We start from the raw sequence: 15,494 nt of genomic DNA, 5'->3' as shown, positions 1-15,494 counted from the left end.
TTTAGGGGTGTGCTACCAATATTATAATTTGCAGGGAAATATGATTTACCGAAGGGCATGACTACACATTTTTTAGCATTTAATCTCAGACCACGGTTTTGCCACCAGTCATTCATCATTTTTAGGCCTGTTTGTAGGATATCAGCATTGTTTGGGGATTCAATGTTTGCTCTCAGCTTATTACAAACATCGGCAAACATGGTGAGCCAGCAGCCCCCAATATTGGCCTTCACTTCAGAGAAGTACATACCAAACAGGAGAGGTCCCAACACTGAGCCCTGTGGGGCATCGCTAGTAACAGGTTTCTTATCGGAAGTGAATTCACCTATACGGACATGTGTCCTATCAGTGAGTCAGTTTGCAATCCATCTGATGATGTAAGGGTTTAACATTTAACTAAGTTTATCTATGATCCCCAAGTCGGGGTTTGTATCGAAAGCTTCGGCCAGGTCCAGATAAGTGGTCTGTACCATTTTACCCTCATCCATGGCACTAGTGACTTTCTTGAAGAAGTCCACCAGATTGAACAGGTAAGACCTCCCTTTGACAAATGCAAACTGGGTCTAGTCCAGTGTCAGGGGATTTCCTATTTCGTTGTTGATCAGGTCCACAATAATTCTCTCAATGGCCTTGCAGATAAGACTAGTCACGCTTATGGGTTTGTAGTTCCCTGGACTGGCTGATAGGCCCCCTTGTGCAGAAAGACAACTGTTGCAGTCCTCCATTCCTCTGGGACAAAGCCCATACAGAGAATGTGGTTAAACAGGGTTTTTAATTGCTCTGATAGATTCTGTTTTAAGCTATTTAAGAAGCATCATGTACTGCTGTTGGGACCGATGGAGGATTTGTTTTTTGGCTTCAGTGAGCGCAGTAAGGAAAAGTACCTTTGTAATGAACAGTAGGGGGATGGTTGCAGGTATTTCTTCGGGTGTCGTAGAAGGTGATGGAGGGGAGAAATTTTAACTGAACCTGTTGGCCAGCAAGTTTGCTATAGTTTCAGGCTGGGTGTAAGTGTTGCCATTCATGATTAAATTGGCACATTTCTAAGTGTTCCCCCTCAGGTTATGAACATAATTAAAAAAAAAAAGCCTTATGGTTATCTTTCAGCTGGGAGGCTATATTTGCTTCATAGTTTGCTTTGGCAGATTCAACTAATTTGTTTCTTTAAACTGCCGAGTGCCTTTTTGCACTGCTTTGTCTGTTCCTTCTTGACTTTGCAGAGGATTCTTTTTCCTTTTGTTGAATTGCCTATTTATGTTAAGGGTCCACAAGGGAGGTTTATTCTTGCCGGCAATCATAGGTTTGACTCAGACAGGTACTGCCTCCTCTCTGTAGCTATAAATGTGGTTGCACAGTGCTTTTGTGTACAGCTCAGACTATGCCTCAGTGTAATCCAAGTTTGGAGGGGCATGGAAGTTTAATATGCTGTCATTTAGTTTGAGGTAATTGGCCTTAGCAAAGTTCTTAAAAAGTCTGGAGTTTGATGGGGGTTCTAGTTTAGTTTTAATACTAAAGAAGATCATTTTGTGGTAAGATCTTAACAAGGAGGAGTTAATGCATGGGAGGGAGCAGCACCACCCCCATTTTCATGAGTACTAGGTCTAGGATATCTGTATCTCTGGTTGGGGAGCTAACTAGTTACTCCAGGGTGTTTGCATTGATGAAGTCCAAAAACCTCTCAGCAAGTGACTTACGGATCATATAAATCTCCAGGTTTATGGAGGAGTAGTTGAAGTCACCCACAAGTATGGTGTTAGGCTGAATGTTAAGAGACCCCAGTAGGTTTATGTAGGAGGTGTGATTTTCCAGGGGATATGTAGCTAGCAAGGATGTATGTTAGGGGATCACACCTATGGCTAGCTGGGCATGAAGCAGCTCAAGCAAGTCATGTTGGACCAGTCTAGCAGTGTACTTGTCCTTTATTAACAGAGACACCTCTTCCCTTTGCTTTACCCGGAGCTGAGGAGGCTCAAAATGTATGAAAGGTATTGTAGCCTTTGACAGCTAGGGTGCTTTCCATGGTCCTGAACCATGTTTCCATGACTGCACATATGTCTGTGTTCACCAGGGTGAGGAGTGCTTTCAGAAAGTGCAGTTTAAGCAATGATACGATGAATGTAATGAAAGACAATCTGTTTTTTTTTTTTTTTTTTTATTTTAAGCTGACACTAGGATAAACTTAAAAACTGGATACAGAGGCAATAAAACAAACTGTATCATTGTAATAATGGGATAAGCAGCCGAGTTTGAGTTGATTGAGAAGTAAAAATATGCAAAGCATAACAAGTGATGTTATAAAATAAATGGTGGGAATATGTTATTAAGAGGAGTGGATTACCTAGATGCATCCAGTTTACATCCCAATGCAATGACAATGAGGAATAGATTGTAAAACATTTTTTGAGATGAAATTCTAAATTTCCGACTTGTTCTTGAATCCAAGTTTGCTGCTTTACTATAACATGTGCCCTAGTAATACTTAAATCTATCCAGCATTATTAAGGATCACCGATTATATCAAAAATGCTGCCTGTTTTGTAGGAAAAACAAATAATTTTATTGCTGTCACAGAAACACATATACAGACATATACACTTTCTTTACCATTAATACACATACTAACATTTAAAGTCATACCTCTCAAATGTCCAGATTTTTGTCTATTTTTTGGCTTATTCCTCTTAAAATCTTCACATCCTTCTGAAAACGCATGCTAACAAAAATCATGTTATTCTGGTAACTTTCTAAGTTATAAGAGCAATATTTAAAATATGTCCAATTTGTGGGCCTTTGTCCCTCCCATTAGTTTAGGCTATGTCCAGATTTTGTGAGATAAGAAGTTAACAGGTATACTTAAAGTGGATATTAATGGCAATGAAGTTGTGTACTTTGCACATATTATCTATGCCTTTATGATGTGTTAGTAAAAAAAAACTTCTCCTCAACCCACAACAACACACTCAGAATTAGATATCCAAATTCACAAACCTTTGCTTCTAGAATACTGAGTGAAGTTTCTATTTGCTGGATACGAAGTAAAAGTACTGCTAGTTTCTGTAAAAGAAAAAATATATGATAAATCAAAAGATTGCAAAACGCAGCCCTGAAATCCATTTAAAAGAGGAAATAAAATAAAAAACGATGGGTTTACAACTATATTCTATAAGATAAAACAACACAATAAATAATTACTTTTGTCATGGTATGATCTGCATGTTAATGGTGTTAATGTAACAGATTTACACAGTTACAAATTTTGGATTTCCTTCTCTCACTTCCTCAGTTTACTATACATTAAAAAATGCTTTTGGCAGTGGCTCAGCAGTGATTACAGAGCAATTTTCCAAAAAGAATTGATTGCCAACAGTGTTTTTACAAATCCACACATTCCAGCGTTACAGTTCATAGAAAATAAACTGCAAGTATCAGAGCAGAATACAAAAAACAAATAAAAAATAATATGGTAGAGTGTTAATCCTACTAATCTCTTTCTATCAAAAATCACAAAAAATTATTTATTAAATTGCAACGTGTGGAGACCAGCAACACAAATACTACACTGGGAGATTTTAATAGTTCACATTTTGACCAGAGAAGTTACACATCAAGCAATGTGCCTAGCCATCTTCATCTGGACTATGTTGATAACAACAAACTACAGCAGCTAGTTCAAAACCCTACAATGGATAGTAATATTGTATATATATATATATATATATATATATATATATATATATATATATATATATATATATATAGTGCTCACCAATCCAAGTCTCTTCCATGCCGCGTCTCATGTTATCCTCCCCTGGTATGTCCTGATGAAAACCATGTTTTGTTAAGCATCAAGACGAGGGACAATTTAATTCAGAAAAGCAAAAGAGCTTTGGACAAAATACTCCTTTTTTATAGAAACATAGTACAGAGACATTGGGACATACTTTTACTGAATACCTGAAGGGAAATATTACAAACTAGACGTTCTTTTTCTTATCACCGAGGGCAATCTCTGGGTAATATATTTAATCATTATAAAAAGAAATCAAATCAGATGTATGAACAATAGAGTACTATAAGTGGGAGAAATTCTTACAGACTGTCAGCCTTGTGGACATTGTTCCCAATGCAAGCATGTTAGCAGGACTAAAGAATTTTCTACGCAGAACACTTCCAAACTTTTAAAGATTTTTGTTTATGGAAATTGTAGTTCTGACCGGGTGATTTATCTTGCAACATGCACATGTTCTGCATTTTATATTGGCCAAACATCCCATCCTTTTAAAACCCGTATTTAAGAATACGAGTGATATAAGAAATAACCATATGTCTAATGCATTATATAAGCATACTATAAAACATCTGACTGCCAAATTTACATTTGTTACAACAGATAAAATTTTGAGTAACAGGGCTAATAAGTCAGGATGGCATAGTATTTTGGATAAAAATGAAAGATCATGGATTATTAGACTAGGAGGACTATTTCTACCTGGTTTGAATGAAAATGTATAATCAACCAATGGGGACTGTTTATTTCGGACTGATACAGTATCTAAAGCTGTGTTTGGTCATTGCTTTATTAATTCACTGATGAAGGCATATGTTGCCAAAAAGTACAGTTTTGTACCTACCATAAATGTAGATGTTCGAGTGCTCATACAGCTGCAGTCATTACAGATGGGTTATCCTGCCGTCAGGCGGGTCCTCGGTCGTCCGAATTCCAAAGTCTAGGTCCGGCGTCGGTTGTCGTCGCTTCTTCCCTGACGTCAGTGCGGCAGGGGTATAAAAGAGGCAGCCAATGCCATTTTCTTCAGTTTTTCTTGCCCCAGATGTCAGGTGCCCCCAGAAGGAAGGCAAAACATAATATTATGCAAACATGCAATGTAGATAAATCAAAAAAAAGTAGTTGCAAGCAAATACACCATAAAAGAATACCCCAAATAGGTTGTATGATAAAGGTGTTTGTCATAAGGCCTGTCCTAAGAGGGGACGGAGGGGGGGTAACCTGGACTGCAGCTGTATGAGCACTCTAACATCTACATTTATGGTAGGTACAAAATTGTACTATGTTCATCGTGCACACAGCTGCAGTCATTACAGATGGGTAGAATCCCAAAGCTAAGTAAGGGTGGTAGGCACTAAGTGGAACTAGGAGGGGCAAGGATGCCCTGCAAGACTGCTGTGGCAAAGCCCACTCTAGATTTTGAGTATAGTGGAAGGTGGTAGTGCTTGGAGAAAGTGTGCACTGAACTCCAAGTAGCTGCTTCCAAAATGTCCTTGGTAGGGACCCCCCTGAGGAAAGCTGCAGAGGTAGCTGTGGCCCTGGTGGAGTGGGATCCGATGTATACAGGCACAGATTTTCCATGAAATGAATAACAAAAGCGTATGCAGTGGGCTATCCATTTTGAAATTGTCTGTTTGGAAATAGCCTTTCCTTGAGCACCTGTAGCATAGGACACAAAGAGCTGCTCAGATTTCCTGAATGGCTTTGTTCTGTTCAAGTAATAACAAAGTTGTCTGTGAATGTCCAAGGAATGTAGTAGTCTTTCTCCTTTGCTCTGTGGATTTGGATAAAAGGTAGGTAAGTGGATAGTCTGATTCAAAGCTACACTGGATACTACCTTTGGCATGAAGGTAGGGTTGGTTCGTAAGGAAACTCTGTCTTGATGGAAAATGATGAATGGTTGCACAGCCATGAGGGCCTGTAGTTCCGAAACCCTGCATGCTGAGGTGATAGCCAGAAGGAAGGCTGTTTTCCATGACAAGTATTGTAGCTCTGTTGAAGAAGCCGGCTCAAAGGGAGGCAGGGTCAGCTTTTCCAATACGAAGCTGAAGTCCCAAGCTGGGACTGGTGGTTTCCTTGGGGGTTTTATATTTTTTGCCCCTCTGAGGAACTGCCTTAATAGAGGATGTGAGAATAAAGGAGGGTCTGTGTTGTAATGTGCAGAAATGGCTGAAGTGTGGATCTTGATGGAGGAGAAGGAAAAGCCACTGTTTAACATCTCAGCTAGGTACTGTAAAATCTGAGGTATATTTATTACCCAAGGATTCTGGCCCTTTTCTTGATTCCAGGAACAAAATCGTTTCCATTTGGCGGAGTAGGCTTTTCTAGTAGAAGGTCTTCTGGCCTCCAAGATGACATCCTGCACCTCCTTGGAAAGGAGAGTCTGTTGGGAAATTAAGGTATTCTCCATGCAGCTAGATTTAGGGTTTTGAGCTGGCTGTGAAGAGTTTTGTAGTTGTGCTGGGACAACAGAAGAGGGACTAGAGGTAGGATCCATGGTGGGGAGTGTGTCAGGCTCTTTAGGAGCGGATACCAGTGTTGTCGTGGCCAGTCTGGAGCAATGAGAATCATTTGTGGCCTCTCTGCTCTGGCTTTTAATAGAACTTTGGTCAGGAGAGGAAGAGGCGGTAAGGCATAGACTGTCAATGTTGTCCAATTGAAAGAGAGTGCGTCCACTTTCCAGGCCTGTGGAGGATAGGTCCTTGAACAAAATTTTTTCAACTGGTAATTTCTGTGGGTAGCAAATAGATCTATGTCTGGCTGTCCCCATGCCCAAATTATTTTTGAGAAAACTTGAGAATGCAACTTCCATTCGTGTGGATCTGTCATATTTCTGCTTAAGTTGTCCGCCAGTGTGTTTTCCTTCCCTGGCAGGAATTGTGCCTGTAGTTGAAATTGCAATTCCAGTGCTGTGTTCCATAGGGTCATGGCTTGCCTGCACAGGGGGTATGAATGAATTCCCCCCTGTTTGTTTATGTACCACATGACTGTGGTGTTGTCTGTCCTTATCAATAGCTGGCCTGGATGCAGCAGGTCTTTGAAGGTCATAAGAGCATTTTGCACGGCTAGCATCTCCTTTTGGTTGATGTGTAGGTGCTTCTCTTTTTGGGACCATTTTCCCTGAATGTACTGATCTGCCATGTGCGCTCCCCAGGCGTAGTCTGAGGCGTCCGTTGTGATGATTTGAGTTGCTTGAAGTACACAGAAAGGGAGACCTGTGTTTCTTTGGCATGCTTGAGCCCACCACAAAAATTCCTTTTGAAGGCATGGAATGAGTGGTATAATTGTTTCCAAGCTGTGGCTGTGTTGAGACCATACGTTTTTTAGGTACCATTGTAGTTTCCTCATATGCAGCTTTGCACATGGTATTAGTAGGATGCAAGATGCCATGAATTCCAGAGCCTGCAGGACTTTCCTTGCAGTTAGTCTGGTGAAAGTTGCCATTTTGTTGAAGTATTGAGACAGTTGCCCTTGTTTGTCTGGCGTGAGGTAGGCCATCTGGGTGGTTGTATTTAAGCTGGCACCCAGGAAAATTATCTGTTGAGAAGGTATTAGTTTTGATTTCTTTTTGTTCACTGTGTATCCCAGGTAGTTTAACAGTTTTATTACAAACGTCAGATACTGCAATAGAATGTCCTTGCTGTCCGCTTGGATCAGGCAGTCGTCCAGATATGGGTAGATTTGTATTCCTTGTTGTCTGCAGAAGGCAATTACTGATGCCAGGCATTTCGTAAACACTCTGGGCGCAGTAGATAAGCCAAAGGGCAATGCAGAGAATTGGTAATGGGTTGAACCTGCAAGAAATCTGAGGTATCTTCTGCAATCTTGTCTGATAGGGACATGCAGGTATGCCTCCTTGAGGTCCAATGTTACCAGCCAAGACTCCTTGCCCAGCATGGGAAGAAGCTGCTGTAATGTGAGCATCTTGAATTTTGGCACCTGTAGGTATGTGTTTAGGATGGATAGGTCTAAGATAGGTTTCCAATCTTTGTCTTTCCTTGGTACCAGGAATAGTCTGGAATAAAAACCTTGACCTTGTTCTTTTGCAGGTACCTCTTGAATCACTTTCATATCCATGAGAGTGGAAATTTGTCTTTGTGCCTCTGCCCTTTGATTTTGTGGCAGGTTTGGCATGCCTCTCATTTTTGGAAGGGTGTGAAAGTGGAACCTGTAGCTTCTGTCTATAATGTCCAGAATCCATTTGTCTTTTGTAACAATATGCCAGTTTTGTGAAAATAATGCCAGTTTTCCGCCCAGAGGTGCTGCCATTAAAGCTTTGTTTGGCAGGCATAGGGGGAAATCATTGTGTCTGTTTTGTAAATTACTGTGATCTATCTTCTCCACCTCTTGGGGTTGGTGCTTGCCACTGTCTTGCTCTGTAAGATCCTTGAGGTTGTCCTCTACCCCTTGGGCGTCTGTATCTGCCCCTTTGAGGTCTGTCCATGGCTGGAAAGGACCAATTTTTTGAAGGCCAGTTTCTGCTGAAGCGTGGAGGTTGTACCTGCAAGAAATCTTTCACTGTTTGCATAGATTTCGCTTTTTCCTCCATTTTCTTTAGTACCTCCTCAGCTTTAGCACCAAACAATACATCTTTTTGAAGTGGTGCATCTAATAACTTTGCTTTGACATGATCTGGTAAGGTTTGCTCTGAGCCAAGCATGTCTACGTATAACAGACCCCATGACAGCAGCTCTACATGATGCCTCCAAGCATCAAAACCACACTGCAAGGTATGTTTACCCACTTGCTCTGCCCCATGCAACAAATCCTGCAACTCTTTCAAATCTGGTTGTTCTGTTTGTGTCATTTTGCTTTTCAACTGAGGTAACAAAAACTGTTGGTACTTTAACATATGAAATTGACAGTTTAATGTCCTCATGGTTAAAGTGGCAGATGTATACACCTTTTTCCCCCACCTTTCTAATGCTCTGGAATCTCTCTCTGAAGGTAAAGGGTTTTTAGTAGTAGAGGCCTTAATTCCCTTGGGACCCTGTGAAATAGTTTCTGGGTCAGCAGTATGGCTTTTAATAAAGGAACTGGTGAGAATCAGGAACCCGGTAATACCTGTCTGGTTTAACAGGGGCTGGAGGTAAAGAATCTGGATTAAGGCTGGCTTCTGCGTACACATCATCCAAAATATCTAAAACAGGAGGAATAGCCAGGGGCCTATGCTGGGGGAGCAGTAGAAATTCCCTGAGCCTTTTCTTGGAATCAGAGTAATCTTGGCCTTTACAGTGGAAGTGTTCCCTCAATGTATGCAGGGTTTCCCCAAAAGAGTAGTCATCAGGGGGGGAGACCAAGGGAATAGACTCCTCAGCATCAGAGTCTTCGAAAGGGGAATAGGCATAATCCTGGTCCTCAGAATGGTCTGAGGTAATAGAAGCCTGGTCTGAGGAAGGGTAGTCTTCCTCCAATCTGGGTCTTTTGTCAGAGGGGGGTTGAGAACCCCTGATGAGAGTTATCAAATCCTCAGCCATTTTAAGCATCTGCTTTTTAGGCATGGGGCCTTGAGAGGAGGTCTGAGGACCCTGTTTTTTAGTTTTCATGGCAGCTTTAGATTTAGTGAAGGATTTAATAGAGAAGGTGGAAGGCCTGAAGACGTCTTCAGAAATGGCAGGCCTGACTAAATTTTCAGTTTCCCTGCCAAGAGTGGCGTCGGTTTCTGCAGTGGGAACGGAGACCGAGGAGCCTGCGACCTCGGGTACTGAAGTCACCGGTAAAATAGTTTCATCGGTAGTCAGGGGCTGCGTAGGCACCTCGCTGAGAACTGGAGAACCGGTAGTCGGCCTAAGCGTGGTCTCAGTACTCGGTGCAGACCTCGGATGTCGGTCCTTATCTTTGCGTCTTTTGCTTAAAACTGGTGTCGGTGTATCCGACGACATGATATAATTAAATTTTTTGCCAAAATAATGAAGGGCGAACTCCGCCCGGCGCTTAATAGTGCGCTTGTTGAACCTAGCACAAAAACGGCAGGCCGAGACGTCGTGGTCTGGCCCTAAGCAAAGTATACAGAAAGAGTGGAAATCCTTATGCGGTATTTGCTTCCCACAAGAAATGCAATTATTAACTTTGTCTGACATCGGTCTGAGGCAAGAAAAGTTTCCCCAACGGGGTACTTAGCTTTAAAGAAGACTTCGGCTGAAATACTTTCGTAAATCTCAGGAGCTGGCCGACCGGCACTTGCGAACTGCTTCTGCTTCGGGCACCGCGCGGCAAGAAAGACTGAAGAAAATGGCGTTGGCTGCCTCTTTTATACCCCTGCCGCATTGACGTTAGGGAAGAAGCGACGACAACCGACGCCGGACCTAGACTTTGGAATTCGGCCGACCGAGGACCCGCCTGACGGCAGGATAACCCATCTGTAATGACTGCAGCTGTATGCACAATGAACATCCAGTCTGTTTTTTTCTCCTGTTAATACAGGATAAATAATGACAATGCCTGAATAATAAATTAATTTATACAGAGCTAGTGAGTGCTGGCCTTGCTTTTTTGAATTACGTTTGTTTTTTGGCTGTTGCACCATACTGTATGTGAGAAGTTCAGCTTCAGTATTTTGGTTTTCCTTAACTGCTGGCTTTAGTCTTTGTTAATTCTACAGCTTTTTACTGAAGAAGCAACTTGTCACAATCATTTTTAGTCTTCAAACCCATTGGTGTTTATTCAGTTTACGTCCACAATGACTGCAACTTCAGGTTTCATCTTTTTTGTATGTTTGCATTTGGCTTCAGCTGCATTCGGCAAGGGAGGACTGTTTTCACCAGCTGGCGTGTTTTGGAATTACTAATTGAACACCCAGAGATGGAACATGGAATATTTCAACTAGTGTAAGGGCTGTTGCATGCAACTGGTTGGGGATTATATTTATGTTGCTTTACAAAAGAAGATTAGAGATATATCTGGAAAATGAGCAACTAATCAAATTATTTGGCCTTTTGATACAGCTGGTGAACAACCTTTTGTGATATATTTAAGATTTTTTTTGTGTGGAATACCACACTATTTGGCGAGTCCATCTATTGTTTACTCTCTGGGCTGTATATAACCAGACTGTAAGATTGCTTTACTACAAAAGATTATGGGTATTTCAGGTGACTGAGAAATGCACTGAAATCATTTTGTCTTTTGGGACAGCTGATAAATAATTGGACTTGATATATTTGACATCTTTTGGTGTTGAATGCTGGATTATTTGGTGACATCGCTGATTTGAATTATGTACATTTTAGCATATGTCATTGGACAATGCTTTGAATTTTTTAGCATGGTCTTCATTTAGTAGTTTTTGTATAATCTTCATTACATTACATTGCAGCGATACAAGTTTTTTTTTATTTTAAATTGTTCTTTTTCATAACTGCCAAGGTTTTGTCTTGTATACAAATGGCATGGATTTGTCTGAGCTTCTGAATGGTTTGTCATCAGATAAAGATGACATTCAGGCCTTTGTTCAAACATCAGCTAGGGGAACAAATATTAATGCAAAAGATAAAGATATAAATAAGGATATAAATACTTCATGTAGGAATACATTTTCTAAGTTAACCATTGCTATGAAAGATCCATGAACCAATGTATGGCATCTTAAATTATTTAAGGCCTATAAAGCAAAGGGCCTAACTCCACATGGCCTGCATATACGCCTTGAGCCTCTTGTCAAACAAGGGGACAAAACCCTGTTAAGGGAATGGGGTTAATCCCAACAGGCATTGTCGATGTCCTTTGTCAATATTTTGACTGCTTTTTATGAATCTAACATCACTAAGTCAGTTGCTGAAATTTTTAAATGTGTGATGAAGTCAAGATTTTTTGAAAAGTATGATATATTCAAGGGATGCTTCCACAAATTAGCCAAATATTTAATGGAAACTGAAAAGGAACTTAAGCAAGATTAAGAAGTTTAACAGGGATTTAAGGGATTATTCTGATGGAAAACCATTCAATAGGGAAAAGAATGTCAAATTTATCCTTCAACAAGATGAAAGTTCGACTAGCAAAATACTATCACAAGAAAAAGGAGGTCTCAGCCTTCCTGATTTTCAACTGTACTACGAAATTATTAATGCTAGTCACATCATGCAAATAGCAAGCCATGACCCAATAGGCAACAAATGCTATCCACTATGGGTTAAATTATTTCACCAAAATATTACATCTAAAGTTAACCCAAAAGCGATTCCCTTCTTAAATCAAGATGTCCTTAAAACAACAAAAATTCACCCAATCTTAATAACTGTGAAATTTTCAAGAAATTACCGACATCAATAAATCGTAAAGACACGATTACTCTGCTACAACCAATATACAACAACCCAGATATAAAATTAGCAAACTCCATGGTAAACCTAGATAAATATCCATTAATAAAAAAATATACAGTATGGGACTTCAAGCAAATATAAAACCTCTCAATGTAAAATATAATAAACCTACTTAGAGCAAACAATAATTATAAACTGATAATTAAACAAATCCTATACTTAGTATAATAACCAAAGATAATCAATGTAATTGAGCAAGATGTCAAATTAGCACAACAAATTCAAAAACTCCTCTTACATACAAAGAAAATGCAAAAATTAAATATCAAAATACAATACTTTTCTCAAAGTTTTGGGAAGGAAAATGTAATACCATAACACATAATCAGAAGGAATCCGCTATTAGAAATACTACAAAACTGACGCCATATAAAAAATTAATATACACCAAGATCATGACTTTTAATAATGCATACCATACAACTGTACACCTAAACATATTCAATTCATCTAAGTCACCTTATTGTCCTTTCTGTCCTAATAAAGAGGCAGATATCCTCCACATCTTCTGGAGCTGCAAAACAGTTTATAAACACTGGTGCTCACTAAGATTACTCTTACAGAAATCAGGCTATTCAAAATTCATTTTGTCATGGGAGACAGCAATACTGCATATATTCAAAAGCAAGAATAATAACTTCTTTAATCACATAATAATAACACTATGCACCCTATTAAAATCTTACATAGCAAAAAACTGGACAGACAGATCAAGACTAACCTGGTCAGAATACAAAAGCATGGCCAAAAAAAAAGAAGTTATGTACTCACCATAACGTTCCATGTTGGTAGTCCATCTCACCCTTCATTTTTGCATATGAGTTCGGAGCTGATCCTCGGCTCCGATTCAGCCGATTTACAAGCTCGAAGACTTCTGGTTGGCTCATGGCTAAGCAGGTATCCCACAGTGCACCAGTACAAACCCCAGATATTGTTTGCTGCTCACTAGAAGAAAAAAACAAAACAGACAAACCAATACTAAAGGGTCTCCAACCAAAGATAATAAATGATTATTATTATTATCTCCAGATCTTCCAGGATGGGGGCAGGAGGGCGGGTTGGTAAAAATGAAGGGTGAGATGGACTACCAACATGGAACATTATGGTGAGTACATAATTTCTTTATGTTGTGTAGTCCAATCTCACCTTCATTTTTACATATGGGACAGCATAACTAGCGCCTTATTTTTGGGTGACTCAATGGAAAATACTCCTAAGCACTGTGGAGCCAAAGGATGCTCTACCCCTGGAAGCTAAATCCAATTTGTAATGTGTAATAAAAGTGTGAGGGGTAGCCCACGTAGCTGCTGCACAAATATTATCAAGTGGGACCCTGGCTTGAAAGGCTGCAGAGGTAGACAGCGACCTGGTAGAATGAGCCTTGATCCTGCGGGGTAAAGGTCTGCCCTCCGAACTGTAGATAAAGGCTATGCAACTGGAAATCCAGTTAGATAGTGTCACTTTAGAAACTGGTAAGCCCAATCTGGAGTCAGAAAAGGAAATAAATAGTTGATCTGATTTCCTAAATTCCTTGGTCCGCTATAAATAAAAACGTAGTTGTCTATGAACGTCCAGCTGATGAAAACGGTATTCAGCTGCATTACAGTGATTAGGGAAGAAAACTGGGAATTCTATGGATTGATTTAAGGTAGCAGGGGAACAAACTTTGGGGACAAAGGAGGGATTAGTATGCAGTGACACCCTGCCTTTGTGAAAGATCAAATAAGGTGGCTTAACAGACAAGGCTTGTAGCTCCGATACCCGTCTAGCTGACGTAATAGCTACCAAAAACAAAGTCTTCCAAGACAAAATTTCAATGAAGATGAGTGGGAAGGTTCAAACGGGGGAGAAGTCAGTTTGGACAACACAAAATTTAAATCCCAAGGAGCCACAGGTTCTTGCAGCTGTGGTCTCAATAGAGTGGCTCCTTTCAAAAAGGTCTTGCATAGCTTATGAGACATTAAATTGGTATCCGGAAACCCTAAGTGAAAATGAGAAATTGCCGCCAAGTGGACTCTGATAGTGGCAGCGGCAGATCCTTGCTGGAAAAGCTCGGAGAGAAATTCCAAAATCACAGGGATAGAAGCAGTGTAGGGATCTACATTCATTTTCTGTGCCCAAATAGAAAATCTTTTCCATTTATTGCTATACAGCCTCCTAGTTGAAGGTTTACGGGAGGACATAAGAATATGTGATACTGAGGATGATACATCATGAAGCCTGACTAGGGATGAAACTGGAGCAGCCACGCTGTCAATTTGAGGGTGTGGATTGAGGGATGTAACGAACCTGACATGTGATTCAATAGATCTGGAGCTGGGTCCAGGATCCAAGGAAGAGGCTCGAGGAAGGGGAACCAGACCTGATGAGGCCAGTAAGGAGCAATAAGGATCAAGTTGCTTCCCAGCCGACTGGCTTTCTGAATTACTTTGGAAATGAGAGAAAATGCAGTAAAGGCATACAGAAGTCCCATGAGCCAATCGTGAGCCACAGCGTCTCTGGGTGTCTTCCCCAGAGGGGGAATGAGGGAAAAATAGCTGTTGCATTTGGCATTGACTGGACTGGCAAAAAGTTGCAGCAAGGCTGCCCCCATTTCTGGAAAATCTGTTCCGTGTTTCAGAGACCACTTGTGAGGCAGTAGAATCGCCCGGCTGAGCTTTTCGGCTATCAAGTTGGTCGTCCCTGGAATGTGCATTGCAACCAGAAAGCGCTGGGAAGAAAATCGCCCATTCCCAAACTCGCATGGCCTCTCGACAGAGTGGGTAAGATCTGGTACTACCATTTGTTGATATACCAAACTACCGACATGCTGTCTGATTGTATCGCAACAGTCCCTAGAGAAAGAAGGTCTTGAAGTGCTTGCAACGCCAGGAGCACCACCCTCATCTCCAGAATATTGATATGTAGGTGAGCTTTGTGTTCTTGTCATGTGCCTTGGACAGTCCTGCCGAGATAATGCCCCCCCCCCTGATCTGGGTGGCATCCGTGGTCACAGTGGCAACGGGTTGGGCAGGAACAAAGGGGGCGCCCGTGATCAACTGGTTGGGAGCTTTCCACCAAAGAAGGTCCTTCTTGCATGATTCCGTCAGCAGGATAGGATGACTCAGAGGGAGATATTGGAAGGACCATTGGGAAAACAAGCGACTGGAAAATTCTCATGTGCAACCTGGCTAATGGTACTAATAGAACGGTGGAAGCCATAGTCCTGAGGAGCTGAAGAACCCACTTCGCTTTGACTTTCCGCAACGGGAGAAAACGTTGAATTTGAGAGATTACGTTTTGTGCCGTTTTGGCGGGGAGATGAACTGTCATGTTCACTGTGTCTACCTCTGCGCCTATAAAAATCACAGACAGAGAGCAATAATGCAGATTTTTCCAAATTTATGGAG

General features: G+C 40.9%; 1 protein-coding gene across 1 annotated transcript in view; it reads right to left on the bottom strand.

Moving 5' to 3' along the window:
- The window catches only part of WASHC3 (WASH complex subunit 3), a 505,398-nt gene that overhangs the window by 329,425 nt on the left and 160,479 nt on the right, over window positions 1-15,494 (bottom strand). The window contains exon 3 of the mRNA XM_044087748.1: window positions 2,989-3,054. Within this exon, the coding sequence (XP_043943683.1) occupies window positions 2,989-3,054 (66 nt within the window). The remainder of the gene's footprint in view (window positions 1-2,988; window positions 3,055-15,494) is intronic.

The sequence above is a fragment of the Protopterus annectens genome, chromosome 11.part0 (assembly GCF_019279795.1).
Source record: "Protopterus annectens isolate FY-2018-M chromosome 11.part0, PAN1.0, whole genome shotgun sequence".
Lineage (NCBI taxonomy): Eukaryota > Metazoa > Chordata > Ceratodontiformes > Protopteridae > Protopterus > Protopterus annectens.
This window is presented reverse-complemented; position numbering and strand designations above follow the sequence as displayed.